This window comes from Talaromyces amestolkiae (genome assembly GCF_001896365.1).
Source record: "Talaromyces amestolkiae strain CIB chromosome Unknown scaffold7.1, whole genome shotgun sequence".
Classification (NCBI taxonomy): domain Eukaryota; kingdom Fungi; phylum Ascomycota; class Eurotiomycetes; order Eurotiales; family Trichocomaceae; genus Talaromyces; species Talaromyces amestolkiae.
Window position 1 is genome coordinate 1,560,118 of NW_024468043.1, and position 18,794 is coordinate 1,578,911.

An 18,794-nucleotide genomic window follows, 5' to 3' on the forward strand; every position below is an offset into this window, starting at 1 on the left:
TTTGCTGCAGAGATTTTGAACGATTTGATTTGGTCTATATTTGCGGCGGGAGCTTTAGAGATTTTTAGCCCAGCCTAGTAATGGAGGCACATGACGTAATATAGCTATTCCCCGGCGACAACATCCAGCACGGGGGGGTTGGAATGCGGTGTCGTGTGCAGCAGTAAAGATCAATCTGAAGTGATCTTTGACTTGTCGTGGTGGTGGAATAGCGGCGAAGGGCAAGAGTGGGTTGCCATCATTGCTTATCATATCGCGGGAGCTCTGTAATCTTGGTGTGTATTGTACGGAACGTTCCGAAAGACCGCACGTACGATCATACCTATGAACTGAGGGCGATCAGACCTGATTAGGCCGGCGTTGAGAAAGCATGTCTATTATGCTTGGTGATGAGCTGGAGACCGTGTAGAACCGTGCTATATGTGACTGAGAGTTCTTGACCGTGTTTTAAGGGCAGAATTCATACTTGCAAAGCTCGCCGTACTACGTTGACGTTTGAACATATAACTTACGCTCTTGTTACTGATACGTGTATAAAACGACCGATACAGTCGTGATTTATACCGATGATTCAAAACGTGGAGCTGTATGAGTATCTATTAATTTAATGTGCTGTCTGACAGAAGATATGCCCCTTACCAACCAACAAGGACGTAAATTTTATATAGGGTACATGGTAGTTACTTACTTAGTATATAGCATATATTATGTGTAATAGATGTACTGGTAATACTTGATGCGGAAATTCTCAACAAGCGCCAAGCCGACGCTAAGGTTCCCACCAGAGACGCTCCTTCCTTTCTTCACCTCCAAAACTCTGGACACGCCAGACTCAACAACGCTTTTTTTTTCTCCCTCTTCCTCTTCCCACCTCACCACCGACATTTCTTTTTCATATTACCGCATTTCCCATCGCATTCTCACTTGGTCGCCATCATGTCAGAGCCTATCAGAAATAAAAAGGCTGATTTCCCAGTCGCCCCGTGCGTAACCACCTATTCCAGCCCTCTACCCCTCATTGAATCATGCATCGATCGCAACTGCTGCACAGAGATAGCCACAAGCTGACAGTTCACTTTCCTGCTACAGAACCCCACAGAATACACCTGCTACCAATGCCCCCATCTCTTCTCATGCTCAGCAGCCAGGTGTAGCCAGCATCTCAGAGGGTATGTTAAGTGTTTTTTTTGTCTTTCTTATTTTGCGTTTCATCTCCACCACTTTCGCCACTGGAGAAGCTAAATCATCGTCTTTGCACAGAAAATCTTGATGCCGCCGCTGCCGCAAGCTTATTCGCAAAGAACCCAGCTCTGGTCTCAATGATCCAAGGCCGTCTGGGCTCTCTCATCGGACGCTCATCAGGCTACATCGAATCACTGCCCTTGCCCGTCCGCCGTCGTGTCGCCGGTCTCAAGGGTATCCAAAAGGACCACGCCAAGCTCGAGGCCGAGTTTCAGGAGGAAGTACTACAGTTGGAAAAGAAATATCTTCAAAAATTCACACCGTTATATCAGAGACGTTTCGAGATTGTGAATGGTGCTGTCGAACCTACAGAAGATGAGATCGAAGCTGGTGAGGCTGAGCTGGCTGATGACGACGAGGAATCCAAGAAGGAGACCGAGGAGAAGACCGAGGCTTCGGCCGAGGAAGCCAATGTGTCCGGTATCCCAGAGTTCTGGCTTTCCGCCATGAAAAATCAAGTTTCCCTTGTTGAGATGATCACTGAGCGCGATGAGGAAGCCCTTAAACATCTCACTGACATTCGCATGGAATACCTTGACCGACCCGGATTCCGTCTTATTTTCGAGTTCTCTGAAAATGAATTCTTCACCAATAAAACAATCTCCAAGACATACTACTACCAAGAGGAGAGCGGATACGGCGGCGACTTCATCTACGACCACGCCGAGGGCGATAAGATCGACTGGAAAGCAGACAAGAACCTTACTGTTCGTGTGGAGAGCAAAAAGCAGCGAAACAGAAGTACGTTTATTCGCGGATCGGGAGTCAATACTCATCGTGCTAACCTGTTGTTTGAATCTAGGCACAAAACAGACTCGTGTCGTCAAGGTCACAGTGCCTACCGAGTCCTTCTTCAACTTTTTCTCTCCACCTAAACCTCCCGTCGAGGAAGATGATGCCACCAGTGATATCGAGGAACGACTAGAGCTCGACTACCAGCTTGGTGAAGATATTAAGGAGAAGCTGATTCCACGTGCTATTGACTGGTTCACCGGTGAAGCTCTTCAATTTGAGGAGCTCGGAGAAGAAATGGAAGATGACGAAGAGTTTGATTTCGACGACGAGGACGATGAAGACGATGACGATGATGAGGAGAGGCGATCTGACAACGGTGACGAGGAATCCGACGAAGAGGTGTGTTGCATGTTTTGCGCTTACAAGTTTACATATAAACGGTTTACTAATTCATAGCAGGATGGAACCTCGAAGCCCAAAAAGGAACAGGCAGAGTGCAAGACGAGCTGAAGTGTCCGCGACTAATCCAACCCAGTGTTCTCGAGTTGTCTGAACGGTATGGCCATGTGCGAATTCGTCCAAGCAATCTCACCCAGTTTTGTCGATTACCCCCCACGCCTCATTCAAAGCCTAATACATATAATACCTGCTCTCATCTTCGACCCAAGCTCGCTTATGTCTATAGAAAAAACATCGGAGCGCTTTATCGACAGAACGCCTCCTATGCAGAGGACGGCCGCATCGTTTCTTTGGATGTCACCAAGTGATCAGAATCGGCGGAGTTAGGGTGATTTCACTTTTCATCTCATCTTTTTCTTTTTCTCCTCTTGTTTTCCTTACTCCTCTTCCTGTGCTGTTGCTAGTCATACATCTCTTCAGACTTTAAAATGGCTCATAATCAAATTACGTCTTTGGAAACGTGGATCACGCCGTAGTTTTTATTTTGACAGGAGCTGGTTAGTCGATAAGTCATACCGAAATCTACTCGTCATATTTCGTTTTGCGGTGGAATTACTTACTGCATTTTTCTACTAAGGGTGATTTTGTTAGTATCGAAATGTTTCAGCTTCGTTTCTCTGTTAGTGACTTAGTATGTTTCCCTAAGGGCCACTGGTAGATCACGTCGGGGCCAGGAGCCAGCGTGTAATAGAGAAGAGCATGAACAACCTAGTACTTATGAAGTAAATAGACATGTTCGTATTATCTAGAGAAATAGATATTCAGGAGAGTCTTAACTCTCCGTAGTGTTTATCGCAGTTTTGGAACCGAGCTGTAGGATGGACACCAAGAAGCTTTGGCCGTCATTCGGACTTCCTCAGGGGTTGCGCCGCCGCGGCTCGCTAGTGGCCAGCCAGCTTTACTTTAACCCAGCCTTCATCCATCTCGATATTTTATTATTGTTATTCCTTTGACTACTATCTACCTTGCTGCCTGTCACCTGCTTTGCGTCGTCTACATCCTTTCTCTCTATGTCTTCTATCAACGCAGACTAGCTTTCTGCTTTTTCTTTTTTTGTTCTCCCATCCCGCATCATCGACCAACGACCCCGTCTATCTGTCCCTTCGTCTGTGATTGCATTTCCGGTCATAGATGCCGGCTCTCACCTCGGATCTGTGACCTCCTGTCCTTTTCGTTCCTGCGTCTGCTGTTCTCGATCACGTCCGATCTATAGAAAAATACTCGATATACCATGGCCAATAACTATGAGGTCGGCACTGCAGCATGGCAGCCAGACCAGACAGAGGGCTGGGTTGCGTCGGAGGTTAAGGAGAAAACCGTTGATGGGGACAAGGTGACGCTTATCTTCTTACTGGAGAATGGCGAGGTATGTATTTGTTTTGTCTGTTTGCGTTCCTCAGTAGAAGAGGAAAGTATTCGATATGCGTTGCGCTGACCGCAATGCCTATCAGTCCAAAACCGTGGAGACCACACTCGCAGAGTTGCAAGTACCGAACAACCCGTCGCTTCCGCCATTGATGAACCCAGCGATGCTCGAGGCGAGTGAGGATCTTACGAATCTATCACATTTGAATGAGCCTGCTGGTAAGAAACGTGGAAGAATTGCGAAACGGCCGTCGCTGACACCTTGCAGTTCTGCAGGCTATCAAATTGCGATACTCACAGAAAGAAATCTATACATACAGCGGAATTGTGCTGATCGCAACGAATCCCTTCGCCAGAGTAGACTCGCTTTATGTCCCTCAGATGGTACAGGTGTATGCCGGGAAGCAACGTGCTTCCCAAGCGCCCCATCTCTTCGCTATCGCCGAGGAAGCTTTTGCGTAAGAGTTCCGCTTCTATACAAGATTTCTTTCGAGGAACCGTGTTGACTGAATATTCAGGGATATGTTGCGAGACGGGAAGAATCAGACCATCGTCGTATCCGGTGAATCCGGAGCTGGAAAGACTGTCAGCGCTAAATATATTATGAGATACTTTGCTACAAGAGACTTTTCGGACCAGCCAGGCCGGTTCACGACAGGTCGGTCGGAGACAATCAGTAAAACCGAAGAGCAGATTCTGGCTACCAACCCCGTCATGGAAGCCTTCGGTAACGCGAAAACGACGAGAAACGACAATTCGTCACGATTTGGAAAATATATTGAGATCATGTTTGATGAGAAGACCAACATCATTGGCGCCAAAATACGAACCTACCTGCTGGAACGCTCAAGGCTCGTTTTCCAGCCGCTGAAAGAACGAAATTACCATATATTCTATCAACTAGTTGCTGGTGCTACAGACGCCGAGCGTGAAGCGCTTGGGCTTGTCTCCGTGGAGGACTTTGATTATTTGAACCAAGGATCAACCCCCACAATCGACGGCGTCGATGACAAGGCGGAATTCGAGGCCACGAAGAAATCATTGACTACCATTGGTGTTCCTGAAGAGACCCAATCCTCCATTTTCAAAATCTTGGCTTCACTGCTCCAGTTAGGGAATGTGAAGATCACTGCAACGCGTACAGACTCAACGTTATCCCCAACGGAGCCGTCGCTTGTGAAGGCTTGCGAGATGCTGGGCATCGATGCCAACGAGTTCGCGAAGTGGATCGTGAAGAAACAGCTCATCACTCGTGGTGAGAAGATCACATCCAATCTCACTCAGCAACAAGCTATAGTCGTCCGAGACTCCGTGGCAAAGTTCATTTATTCAAGTCTGTTCGACTGGCTCGTAGACAAAATCAACCGAGCTCTAGCTACTGATGAAGTCATGAGTCAAGTGAAATCCTTCATTGGTGTTTTGGATATTTACGGTTTTGAGCATTTCGCAAAGAACTCCTTTGAACAGTTTTGTATCAACTATGCGAACGAAAAGCTGCAACAGGAATTCAATCAGCATGTCTTCAAGTTGGAACAGGAAGAATACGTGCGCGAACAGATCGACTGGACTTTTATTGATTTCTCCGACAACCAACCTTGTATCGACTTGATCGAGGGCAAACTCGGTATCCTGTCTCTTCTTGATGAGGAGTCTCGATTACCAATGGGCTCTGATGACCAATTCGTTACCAAACTTCACCATAACTTTGCAGCCGATAAACAAAAGTTCTACAAGAAACCTCGATTTGGAAAGTCCGCATTCACTGTGTGCCATTATGCCATTGATGTCACCTACGAATCGGAGGGATTCATTGAGAAGAACAGGGATACTGTTCCTGATGAGCACATGGAGATTCTCAGAAATTCCACTAATTCCTTCGTCAAGGAAGTACTGGAAGCTGCCTCTGTCGTTCGTGAAAAAGATTCAGCAGCAGTTGCTTCAAAACCCGTGGCTGCTCCTGGCCGACGCGTTGGTGTCGCAGTGAACAGGAAACCCACATTGGGAGGAATCTTCAAATCCTCGCTCATTGAGCTCATGCATACGATCAACTCCACAGATGTACACTATATCCGATGTATCAAGCCCAATGAAGCCAAAGAAGCCTGGAAGTTTGAGGGGCCCATGGTTCTGAGCCAACTTCGAGCTTGTGGTGTTCTGGAAACTGTGCGAATCAGTACCGCCGGCTATCCTACACGATGGACATACGAAGAGTTTGCTCTAAGATACTATATGCTCTGCCATTCTTCTCAGTGGACATCTGAGATCAAAGAGATGTGCCATGCGATTTTGCGAAAGGCGCTCGGAGATATAAGCCAACAGAAACAAGACAAGTATCAACTCGGTCTGACCAAGATCTTCTTCCGAGCCGGTATGCTTGCCTTCTTGGAGAATTTGAGAACTTCCAGGTTGAATGAGTGTGCCATCATGATCCAGAAGAACCTCAAGTGTAAATACTATAGGCGTCGCTATCTAGAGGCTCSCGAATCTATCTTGACCACACAATCGGTCATTCGTGGGTTCCTAGCAAGACAACGTGCCGATGAGATTCGTCAGATCAAAGCAGCTACCACAATCCAGAGAGTATGGAGGGGTCAAAAACAACGCAAGGCGTACAACGAGATCAGGGCCAATATCGTTCTCTTTGAATCGATCGCCAAGGGTTTTATTCGACGACGAAACATTATGGACACTATCCTTGGCGATGCAGCGCAGAAAATCCAGCGTGCATGGCGCTCCTGGAAACAGTTGCGTGAGTGGCGACAATACCGCCGAAAGGTCATCATCATCCAGAACCTGTGGAGGGGCAAGAAAGCCCGTCGTGAGTATAAGAAATTACGTGAGGAAGCTCGTGATCTCAAGCAGATTTCCTACAAGCTTGAGAATAAGGTCGTCGAACTGACTCAGTCTTTGGGCTCGTTGAAACGCGAGAACAAGACACTTGTCGGACAGCTTGAGAATTACGAGAATCAGCTCAAATCCTGGCGTAGCCGCCATACTGCTTTGGAGACTCGCTCTAAGGAACTCCAAGCCGAAGCGAACCAAGCCGGTATTACAGCTGCTCGTCTATCAGCCATGGAAGAGGAGATGACCAAGCTTCAGCAAAATCACACTGAAGCCCTATCTACTATCAAACGTCTGCAGGAAGAGGAGCGGACGTCACGTGAGTCGATTCGTGTCGCTGACCTTGAGCTCAAGAAATTGAGGGAAATAACCTCGATTCACGAGGACGAAAATTCTTCCTTGCGAGGTCAATTGACAGAGCTTCAAGAGCAACTAGAAATTGCAAGAAAGTCCGCGCCTGTGAACGGTGTTGCCGGAGAACTGCAGAATGGCGCTGTTACCCAAACTCCTATGAACGGTCTTATCAACCTCGTATCGTCCAAGAAGTCCAAGCCTAAGCGCAGGAGTGCTGGTGCCGAGAAAATCGAGACGGATCGATTCAGTGGTGCATACAATCCTCGACCAGTATCCATGGCGATTCCAAACTCTGCCATGGTACGTCAGGCTGTATCAGGAGCAAACTTCTCTCCTAGTGTCGACTCTATTGAAAGCGAGTTAGAGAATTTGCTGTCTGCGGAAGAGGAGCTGAACGAAGAAGTCACCATGGGTCTCATTCGCAACCTCAAGATTCCCTTGCCTGGAGCGAGTCCTCCGCCCACCGAGAAGGAAGTCCTATTTCCTTCTTACCTTATTAATCTCGTCACATCTGAGATGTGGAACAACGGATTTGTTAAGGAGTCGGAACGCTTCCTGGCGAACGTCATGCAGTCCATTCAGCAAGAAGTCATGCAGCATGACGGTGAGGAAGCCGTCAACCCTGGCGCTTTCTGGCTTTCGAATGTTCATGAGATGCTCTCGTTCGTATTCTTGGCGGAAGATTGGTACGAGGCTCAGAAGACAGACAATTACGAGTATGATCGTCTTTTGGAGATCGTCAAGCACGATCTTGAGAGTCTTGAATTCAACATTTACCACACATGGATGAAGGTTCTCAAGAAGAAACTGTACAAAATGATTGTGCCAGCTATCATTGAATCTCAATCTCTCCCTGGATTTGTTACGAGCGAGACTAACCGATTCTTGGGCAAGCTCTTACCGTCGAACAACTCGCCTGCTTACAGCATGGATAACCTTCTCAGTCTTTTGAACAATGTGTTCAAGGCAATGAAGGCTTACTATCTCGAGGACACGATCATCAACCAGACAATCACGGAACTCTTGCGACTTGTCGGTGTCACTGCATTTAACGATCTGCTCATGCGACGCAACTTCCTCTCCTGGAAGCGTGGTCTCCAAATCAACTACAACATCACTCGCATCGAGGAATGGTGCAAGAGTCATGACATGCCAGAGGGTACCCTACAATTGGAACATCTCATGGTATGTCTAAAATGTCCAAACATATAGACTAATGGATGCTAACTTTGTCGAATAGCAAGCGACTAAGCTCCTCCAACTTAAGAAGGCTACTTTGAATGATATTGAGATTATACAAGATATCTGCTGGATGTAAGTTTACTCCATTTACTCAGCATATAATCAGACCAGATGCTAAGTTTTTGATTTCAGGCTATCCCCCACCCAGATTCAGAAGCTGTTGAACCAGTATCTTGTAGCAGATTACGAGCAGCCCATCAATGGAGAGATTATGAAGGCAGTCGCATCTCGCGTGACCGAGAAGAGTGATGTCCTCCTTCTCACGGCAGTCGACATGGATGATAGCGGACCATATGAGATTGCTGAGCCACGAGTAATCACAGCTCTAGAGACGTACACCCCTTCATGTTCGTATATCCTGCCTGTACTTTTTTTCTTCTCCTTGCTGACCGATTGTGATACAGGGCTGCAAACACCTCGACTGAAACGGCTCGCAGAGATAGTCTCAGCTCAAGCAATGGCACAACAAGACAAGATCGATGTGACAGAGAACGGCGCAACGACAGATACTGAGTAGCCTTTTTGATCATTTGAAAGCTCGTTCTATGACCAGTTTACGACTTAACGTTGTTCTCTCTCTTCCCCATATCCTCAGAGATTTCCCTTCTTCTTCTTCAATCTTCTAAGATGTATGTACGTATAACAAATTCTTGTTTTCACTTTCCCCTTTTCAAATTTTGTTCTCTAGAGACTAGCTGCAGTTCTTGATGGATTTCATGAGACCATACCTATTTGATCATGTGTGTGATTATTGAAGAGCACCTGGTTAGTGTATTGTATTGTTCCTTACTATTCTTACTGGTTAGAGCGTTATTCCAACATGTTGTATCCTGGTATCATCTTGCATGATACTTATGAGTCAAGATCTTCTACTGGTTTATTTGGATCGTATGTAAAATGCCTAATCATATTTTAAGGGACCCACTCTCTCCACAACAATAAAAATGTATATCTTCCCCTCATACATTCAACACTATTCATCCGAACTTTTTAACTTTCTATACATGAGCCGGGACAGACAAATCTACGAAACGCCAAAATGAAAACACTCAACTTTATAACCAGCAACAAAAACAAACTCAGCGAGGTCCGCGCCATCCTGGGCGATGCTGTCGTCGTCGACAACAGGTCTGTCGATGTGCCCGAGATACAGGGGACTATCGAGGAGATTGCGAAGGAGAAATGTCGGAGGGCTGCTGATGCGGTATGTGTGCTCTTTACTGATGGTTTTTGAACCAATGGTTCAATTGATGATTTACGAGGGGATTGTGTATCCTCATACATCGAGACACATATTCACTCTTTTTAGTCAAACTTGTATGTACGAGATGCTTACGTTTAGTACCAGGTGGGAGGTCCAGTCTTGACAGAGGACACTGCACTCGAGTTCCACGCCTACAAAGGCCTTCCGGGCCCATACATGTATGTCACTACCACAGCTCATACATTGATTTTGCCTACAGACTATTAAGTAAGGAGAAACAAATAACCATTGTCATATACATATAGTAAATCATTTCTCGAGGCTCTAGGGCATGAGGGTCTCAACAAAATGCTCGATTCCTTCGATGATCGTTCCGCAGAAGCAGTGTGTACATTTGCTTTCTCGAATGGACCCGGTGAAGAACCCCTGATCTTCCAAGGGAGGACTTTGGTATGTCTATCTCTCTCGTGGCACATGGTCTGAATGAGTTACCGATGCTGAGGATTGTTGGTGTAGGGAAAAATTGTTTCCGCGCGAGGACCGCCAAATTTTGGTATGTTTGACTGTTATTTTCCGAGAATTTTTCTTCGATATGATTTGCATGCCAGTTTGTCCGGTGTGAATGACTGACTGACACCCGCAAAATATAGGCTGGGACCCCATCTTCGAATACCAGGACAAAACATATGCAGAGATGGACAAAGAGGAAAAGGTGAGTGAGACTGGCGGCAGCGTCTAGTCAAGAATAACCGGTTTGACATCATCTTCCAGAACAAAATCTCCCACCGCTACAAAGCCCTCATGAAATTGAAAGCGTGGTTGATTGAGAATGAGGCGAACCCGAGCTCGTAAAGAGGCGTCAGTCGCCGGCATACGCAGCGTTTATACACAGACAGCTAGCCTTCTATTTTTATACCCGTTAGATATGGAGGAGCAAAAGTGTTGTATCCTTCAGGCATCTGTAGCTTCTTCGGAATGAGACTTTTTCCAAGCCTCTACCCAGGCAGATATCCTCGCGCAATTGCTTTCAATCTCGTCGCTATTCTCGCTCGTCAATTCAATGACAATCTCCTCGTCATAGGCCTCTTTGGCTTCTTCGAGTAATAGTCCGAAAATTTCAGCGTCCATGTTTTCGTCCACCTTTGATTCTGTGTATCCTCTGTATATAGCAGGCCTTGTCAGAAACTCTTCGTATTTAGCAGAGAAACCACATGTATAAACCGTACCTCGAGGACAATCGGTCGTAGTAAACAGCCGTGGAAGGACAACGCAAAACAACAACCAAGTCTATCCAGGACTTGGGAAATAGATCGCACGCATGCCAGTCGATTATATATCCGCCCTTTGTTACATCATCCTCAATCGCGTCTAGTAACTATCGGGCAGAGAAGAGACTTATCAGCACAGAGTCAAGAGGGGTGGAACAAGACGGAGTGGAACAAGACGGAGTGCAAAAAAGATAGCGAATAATACACACCTTGTCCTCGTCAATAATCCAACTCAATCGCTCCTCATCATATCCATCGTAGCAATCGCGTTGCTTGGCAATGTCGTTTATGGACATGTGCTGCAGACCAGTGTCTTGGGCGACTTGTTCACTGTGGATTGTCTTGCCCACGCCGGGGGTGCCGGTGATTATAATGTTGGGAGCAGTACGCATGGCGACTAGAAGACTGGATGTCGGTATTGAGTGGCGACTAACGATCGGATAAGATATGCTGCAGTATCTTGTATGGGAGTGACAGAGTTCTGGGAGCTGAGCAGGTTAAGAAGAAGTCCTCAAGAAGAAAAATATTTAAGGTTACCCGTATTTTCCCCGCACTCCACACTAAACCAAACCCAGGAATAAGTATTTGTTACGAAACTGTTACGAAACCAACTTGCATGATACTAGGCAGAATCTAGTACTATTAAGGGAAGGCGTTTGTTATAGCAGCTAACACCACGTCTAGTCATTTCCACGACTAGGTACGCGGGCGGTCAGCTAAAGATATGAACTTAAGAATGACTAATTAGGAACATATAACACAAAATATATACTAAGATGTGCGCGAGAAAACACTAGGAAATGTATATAGAGTATACACTTCTAGGGATATATATACTAAAGTATATACTGAAGGGATCTATATAAATATACTTATTTATTATATATTTAATCATTTTTTATAGCTTTTTAATATAAATTACTTAAATATAATAATAAGAGTTAGTAAGGCATTTATACTTATATAAGCATTAAGCTATACAAGAGATCTCTTCTATTTTAGTTATATTAAGACTTTTATTTTTAATTAACTATTATTATCCTATTCACTTAGTCTACTATATTAATATTTAATTCTAAACCTTTATATAGTTTAGTAAAGCCTAGCGTACTTTAATATAATACTGTTTAACTAAGATAGATCTAGGTCTATAATAAAAGAGCTATTATCTTAATTTTAAGATATACTAGGAATAAAGTACTATTAGATAAGAGAATATTATTATATTAGAAAAATATTACTTAAAAAAGTAAATTACCTAATATAATAGAAGAAATATCAACTAGGAGTACTATAAGTAATAGAATCCTAATAATTTAAGAAATAATAATAATAAAAGCTAGAATTATTAAATTAGAAGCTACTCAAGCTTTAAAACCTTAATTTAAAGTTAATAAACTAATACTATTTAAAGAAGATTATAAAAGTCTATAATTTTTCTTAGTATAAATATAGCTTTATTTTGTAGTTAATATTCACCTACTTATAAGAGAAGTAAATAAAGTTCTAGCTACCTCCACCTTCTTAGAAGAGAATGCAATAGATTAATTTAAACTATATATAAAAACATAGTTCGATAAAATAGAAGATAAATAAGATAATAAAGTTAATAAAACATTTATTAATTATAGAATATTTATTAGAAAGATCAAGTCAATATTTAAAGAAATAAATAAGTAGAATTCAGTAGCTTAAAAGATATAATAATTATAATAAGTTATATTAGCATTAGACTATATCTTATAATTTTACTAGATCAGTTCTTATCTAGAATAGAATAATAAAACTAAAATAGATCAGTTCTATCAAGGCCTGAAAGATAAAATCAAAAATAAGATTATAAGAATTCTAAAATAACCTAATATACTAATTAATATAATTAATATAGTGGTTAAACTTAATAACTACTTGTATAAGAGACAGATAGAAAAGTAATAGAAAAAAAGATAAAGAAATTATAAAGAAAAAATCTACTATTAAACTAACTAAGGTTATAAATAATATAACCTATATAAACCAATATTAATAGAATTAAATACAACAGCTAAGCCTAAAGAATTTAGCAAGAAGCCTAGAGATAAAAGTAATATAGAGTATTATAATTACTATAAGAAAGAATATTACGCAAAAGAATACAGAAGTCTAAAAAAAGAAAGATAACTTAAAGTAACTTAATATAACAAGAAAAACCAAGAAACCTATACTAAATAGAAAAATAACTATAATATTAATAACTACTAAAATAATAAGTATTACAGCTTTAGTAGAATAGAAAGCAAAATAAACTTATATATAGAAATAATATATACATTTAAACTTCATAATCATAAAAAYTAAAAAATTATTAATAAATTAAAAACTAAAAAGAAAATTAGTAATATAATTTATAAAAAACTTAAGAGCTAGTATTATAATACTTAAGAAAGCTAAATTAAAGAAATCCCTACTAATAATAAATAGAAAGATATTAAATTAATACTAAGATTTAAATATAGATTAAAGTGTTAAGAATTATATAATAACCCTGAATATTTAGGTTATAGATCTACCACATAAGTCTTCTATACTAAAGATTAATATAGTATATATCTAGATATAAAACAAAAAAGCAATTACTTCCTAAGAATTAAGAAAGAAAAGAAGCTAGAAAATTATAAATAGCTAGAAAAAGAATAAAAGAAACTTATTATAGAATTTACTACTATATCTAAAAAAGTAAAGTAGTAGATAGAGGCTAAAAATATATAAAGCACTTAAATAACTAATAGACTAGAACAAAGAACTAAGAATAAAATAATATTTAAGAATGAAAAGAAAACTTTAAAAAAAATAAATCCTAAAGAATTATTAAAAAATCTTATTAGCGCATAGTATATATCTAATAAAGATACTATATAAAAAGAAAATATTAGAAAAGTTCTTATAAAAATCAATAAAGCACTAGAATAATAAAACTAAGAACTTAAAGCTACTATAAAAAAAAAACACTTTAAAATCTAAACTAATATATTAAGATCAAAAATATAAGTCATAATAGACTTAAAAGCCATTAAAAACTACATAAACCTAAGAATCTAAAAAAAATTAAAGATACTAGAATAAAGGAAATACAAACTAATACCCTTACTAAAGCTTAATAAAGAAAAATTAATAAAAAAAAATATTATAAATAAAATAGAATATTTAACTATAACTATTAGCAAATATATTAAAATAATCAACTTCAATATTATAAAATTAGAATAAAACAACATCATACTAGGAAGTCTATAGCTATAAAAATATAACCCAGAGATCTACTAGAAGAAAAAATAATTATAATTAATAAGATATAACTATAAAAAAACCCAGACTATTAAGGCTTCTAAAATAAAAGAAGATCTAAAGATCACTATTAAGGAAATAATAAACACTCTCTTATAGGATAGAATTAAGGGCATAACTATTACTAATATCATAAAAGAGGTTACACTATAATAAGATTTTAATATACTAGAAGAATAACTAGATATTAAGATAGCAAAATACCAACTAAAAAATAATATAGATATAATATTACCTATAGAATATAAAGAATTTAAAGAACTATTTAATAGAATATATAAAACCTTGCTAGAATATAGTAAATAGAATTATACTATTCCTTTCAAAAAAAGTAAAAAACTAGCACCTTAAAAGATTTACCTAATCTTAAGAAATAAAGAAGAATCTCTAAAAAAATATCTTAAAGAAAATTTAAAAAAAGAATATATAAAACTATTAACATCACCAGCAGGATACCTAATACTATTTATTAAGAAAAAAGGAATAACAGAATTAAGACTATATATTAATTTTTAGCAGCTTAATAATATTATAATAAGAGACAGCTACCTCTTATCTCTAATCATAAAAATATAGGATAAAGTCAGAAATAAAAAATAATTCACTAAACTTGACATCACTAATATATATAATCACCTCAGGATTAAAAAAGGTGAAGAATAGAAAATAATATTTAAAATAAAATATAGCTATTTTAAATACTTAGTTATACTATTCAAACTTACTAATATACTAGTAGCATTTCAATAATATATCAACAATATGATGTTATCTTATTTATATGATTTTACTATTGTATATTTAGATGATATCTTGATATTCTTAGATACACTAGAAGAACACATACAGTATATAAAAAAGGTACTAAGCAAACTATAAGAAGCTAAACTACAAATCAAATTAAAGAAATATAAATTTCATATATAAGAAATAGATTTTTTAGAACATAGAATTATACAGATAGGAATCAAAACAGAAAAAAAGAAAGTTAAAATAATCTAGAACTAGCCTAAACCAAGAAACCTTAAAGAATTACAATCATTCATCAGACTAATCAATTACTACCAATAATACATCCAGAACTATATAAAAATTATAGAACCTATATTCAGACTATTAAAAAAAAACCAACCATATAAATAGAAAGCAGAATAAGAAAATATATTTAAAAAAATTAAATATAGAATCATAATAGCACCAATATTAATACAATATAATCTAAAAAAGCTAATAATAATAGAAATAGATACATTAGACTTTATAATTAGAGTAGCTATAACACAACCAGATAAAAATAGAAAACTAAGACTAGTTACCTATTACTCAAAAAAACTAATTAATATAGAACTAAACTATAAGATATATAATAAAGAATTACTAGCAATAGTAGCAGCACTAAGATATTAAAAAATATACTTAGAAGGAATAAAATATTCAATACAAATCATTATAGACTATAAAAACCTTACTTACTTCATAACAACTAAAATATTAATAAAAAGACAAGCAAGATAGTCAGAACTACTTAGAAACTATTACTTTATAATCAAACACTATAAAGAAATAGAAAACAGAAAAACAAACACTTTTAGTAGAAAACTAAATCATAAAAAAGAAATCAAGAAATCTAAACTAATATTACTACAATTTAATAAAAAAGAATACTTAGAGTATAATCTATAAGTAGCCATACTCATAGCAATAATAGAAATAATAATAAATTCTAAACTATAAGATAAAATTATTAAAGAAATAACTAAAGATAATATAATTTAAACTTTAATCAAAAAAAAAAATAATAAGATTATAATAATAGAAACTAGACTAGTATTTTAATATAATTTAATCTATATCTTAAAATCACTATAAAATAAAATCATTTAACTTAATTATAATACTTTAACTAGTAGTCATCCAGAATAGATAAATACTATAGAAAGAATTACTAAAAACTATTATTAGCTAAGAATAATAAAAGATATTAAAACATATATTAAGGAATATAATTTATATTAGAAAAACAAGATTAAGAGATATAAACCCTATAGATTACTATAAAAAATTAAAGTACTAGAATATCTATAGTAATAGATTATAATAGATCATATCACAAAACTATCAGAATTAGAAAAATATAATATAATCCTTATAGTAGTAGATAAAATAATAAAATATATATATTTTATATTAATATCAGAAGAAATAGATATAGAAGGATTAATATTTAAGCTAATAAATAAAGTATTTAAATACTATAGAATACTAGAAGTTATAATATCTAATAAAGAACTAATATTTTTATTAAAATTATAAAAATTAATAATAGACCTTATAAAAGGGGAATAACAACTATTAATAGTATATTACCCTTAAACTAATAGTCAAATAGAATAAATAAACTAGACACTAGTATAATACCTATAATATTATATTAACAATCACTAGAGTAACTAGACATTATTATTACTAATAGTATAATTAGTATACAACTCTATATAATAATTAATAATAGAAGTTACACCATTCTTCATAAATAATAGAAAAGAACCTAGACTACCAGAACAACCATAATATCAAGAATCTATTAATAAAGTAACAGACAGATTCATTTAAAATATAAAGATAATATACTTCTATCTTCAAACAGAAATCATCAACCAGAATAAATTAAACAAAGAATATTATAACAAAAAACATCTAAAAGGACTAGACTTCTAAAAAGAAAAAAAGATATACCTTTTATAAAAAAATATTCAAACTATAAAACTAAGTAACAAATTTAATTACTTATAAATTAAACCATTTAAAATTAAAAAAAAAATAAATAAAGTTAATTATAAACTTAAACTATTAAACATAATAAAGATATATCTAATTTTCTATATTTCATTACTAGAACTAGCACTATAAAATATAAAAATATAAAACAATATTATTATTAAATAAGAAACCTATAAAGTTAAAGAAATATTAGTAACTAAAATAGCTAGAAACCAGAAAAGATATTTAATAAAATAGAAAAGATATAATAAATCAGAAAGCATATAGAAAGTGATCAAAAATCTTACTAAAGCACAAGATATAATTAGAGATTACTATAAGAAATAGCACTTATTAGAAAAATATCCTATAATAAAGGATTAAGTAATATAAATAATTTAGGATTAGTAAGTAATATCTTAATGTCTAAGGATTATTCAGATATAGTATTCAAATACTGTTTATTAGGAGAAGTCAAGATTAGATCTTCAGGATCCTCCTCATTAAGGATGTCTAAGATATTTAAATTATAATCTAATATTTTATCACTATAATCTTTAAGGAGTTTTTATTATTTATATAATTAAATAAGCTTTATAATAGCCTCTTATTATACCTAGATAGAATATTACTATTGTAGAAATAACTCTTATTATAACTATAAAGACTCTTCAAGGCTACTTTTAGTAGACTCTATATTAGTCTTGAGTTTCTTTTCTATATACTACAATCTATCCCAATCTTTTTTATTATAGAAATGGCGTTTATATTTCTTATTATTCTAAGTGCAGAAAGCACAATTATAACTCTTTAAATCTATTATATAAAGTAAATCTTAATAAATATAATAAGAATATAGATTATTAATAGGAAAGCTATTCTAAATAATATAATTAGCCTGATAATGATACTAATAGATTTGAAGAAATAATTTAGATATGTTAATACATTTCAGACACTTATCAAAAAAGAAAATAGGGTTATATTAAGAACAAGGATGAGTCTTTCTATTTAAACCTTTAAGATAAAGATCTTAAAAAAAAAAAGTAATATTATAAAACTAACTTATATAATACTAGACAGAATCTAGTATTATTAAGAGAAGATATTTATTATAGTAGCTAATACTATATCTAATTATTTCTATAACTAGATATATAAGTAATCAGCTAAAGATATAAACTTAAAAATAACTAATTAGGAATATATGATATAAAGTATATACTAAGATATATATAAGAAAATACTAGAAAGTATATATAGAGTATACACTTCTAGAAACATATATACTAAAGTGTATACTAAAGAGATCTATATAAATATACTTATTTACTATATATTTAGTCATTCTTTATAGCTCTTTAATATAAATCACTTAAATATAATAGTAAGAGTTAGCAAGGTATTTATATTTATATAGGTACTAGGCTATACAAGAGATCTCTTCTATCTTAATTATGTTAAGACTTCTATCTTTAATTAATTATTGTTATCCTATTCACTTAGCCTACCATATCAACGTTCAATCCTGAACCTTTGTGTGGTTTAGCAAAGCCTAGCGTACCTCGACACAACGCTGTTTAACTAAGGTGGATCCAGGTCCGTGACAGAAACCTTGTTACAAAACCAACTTGCATGATACTAGGCAGAATCTGGTACTATTAAGAAAAATATTACAAAACCAACTTGCATGATACTAGGCAGAATCTAGTACTATTAAAGGAAGGTGTTCATTAAAGCAGCTAACACTATAACTAGTTATTTCTATAATTAGGTATATAAACAGTCAGCTAAAGATATAAGCTTATAATTAATATAAATAAGAATATATAATTATATATATTTAGAACTATATTTAAAATTATAAAAGAAATATATATAATAAAAAAATAATTATTAAATATACACTAGCATATATATTAAATGATATAAAAAAAAATATAAGAATCTAGTCTATATAAATATATTTATTTATTATATATTTAATTATTTTTTATAGC

The 18,794-nt window shown here is 36.1% G+C and overlaps 4 protein-coding genes across 4 annotated transcripts; 3 read left to right on the forward strand and 1 right to left on the reverse strand.

Annotated features, from left to right (window-relative positions):
* Nucleotides 1-936: 936 nt before the first annotated feature.
* Nucleotides 937-2,487, forward strand: BHQ10_004558 (uncharacterized protein; the record flags this gene model as incomplete). The annotated part of the gene is made up of 5 exons (XM_040876936.1): nt 937-983; nt 1,090-1,169; nt 1,261-1,983; nt 2,045-2,376; nt 2,437-2,487. 5 exons carry the CDS (start codon nt 937-939, stop codon nt 2,485-2,487), a joined length of 1,233 nt encoding a protein of 410 aa, XP_040733062.1.
* Nucleotides 2,488-3,667: 1,180 nt separating this feature from the next.
* BHQ10_004559 (uncharacterized protein) lies at nt 3,668-8,755 on the forward strand (the record flags this gene model as incomplete). The annotated part of the gene is made up of 7 exons (XM_040876937.1): nt 3,668-3,802; nt 3,888-4,020; nt 4,070-4,259; nt 4,320-8,181; nt 8,237-8,310; nt 8,371-8,585; nt 8,643-8,755. 7 exons carry the CDS (start codon nt 3,668-3,670, stop codon nt 8,753-8,755), a joined length of 4,722 nt encoding a protein of 1,573 aa, XP_040733063.1.
* A 522-nt stretch (nt 8,756-9,277) lies between these two features.
* Nucleotides 9,278-10,294, forward strand: BHQ10_004560 (uncharacterized protein; the record flags this gene model as incomplete). The annotated part of the gene is made up of 6 exons (XM_040876939.1): nt 9,278-9,442; nt 9,587-9,660; nt 9,748-9,892; nt 9,959-9,995; nt 10,093-10,154; nt 10,214-10,294. The coding sequence occupies 6 exons, from the start codon at nt 9,278-9,280 to the stop codon at nt 10,292-10,294; spliced, it is 564 nt and encodes a 187-aa protein (XP_040733064.1).
* Nucleotides 10,295-10,393: 99 nt separating this feature from the next.
* BHQ10_004561 (uncharacterized protein) lies at nt 10,394-11,102 on the reverse strand (the record flags this gene model as incomplete). The annotated part of the gene is made up of 3 exons (XM_040876940.1): nt 10,394-10,601; nt 10,669-10,817; nt 10,920-11,102. The coding sequence occupies 3 exons, from the start codon at nt 11,100-11,102 to the stop codon at nt 10,394-10,396; spliced, it is 540 nt and encodes a 179-aa protein (XP_040733065.1).
* Nucleotides 11,103-18,794: the final 7,692 nt, after the last annotated feature.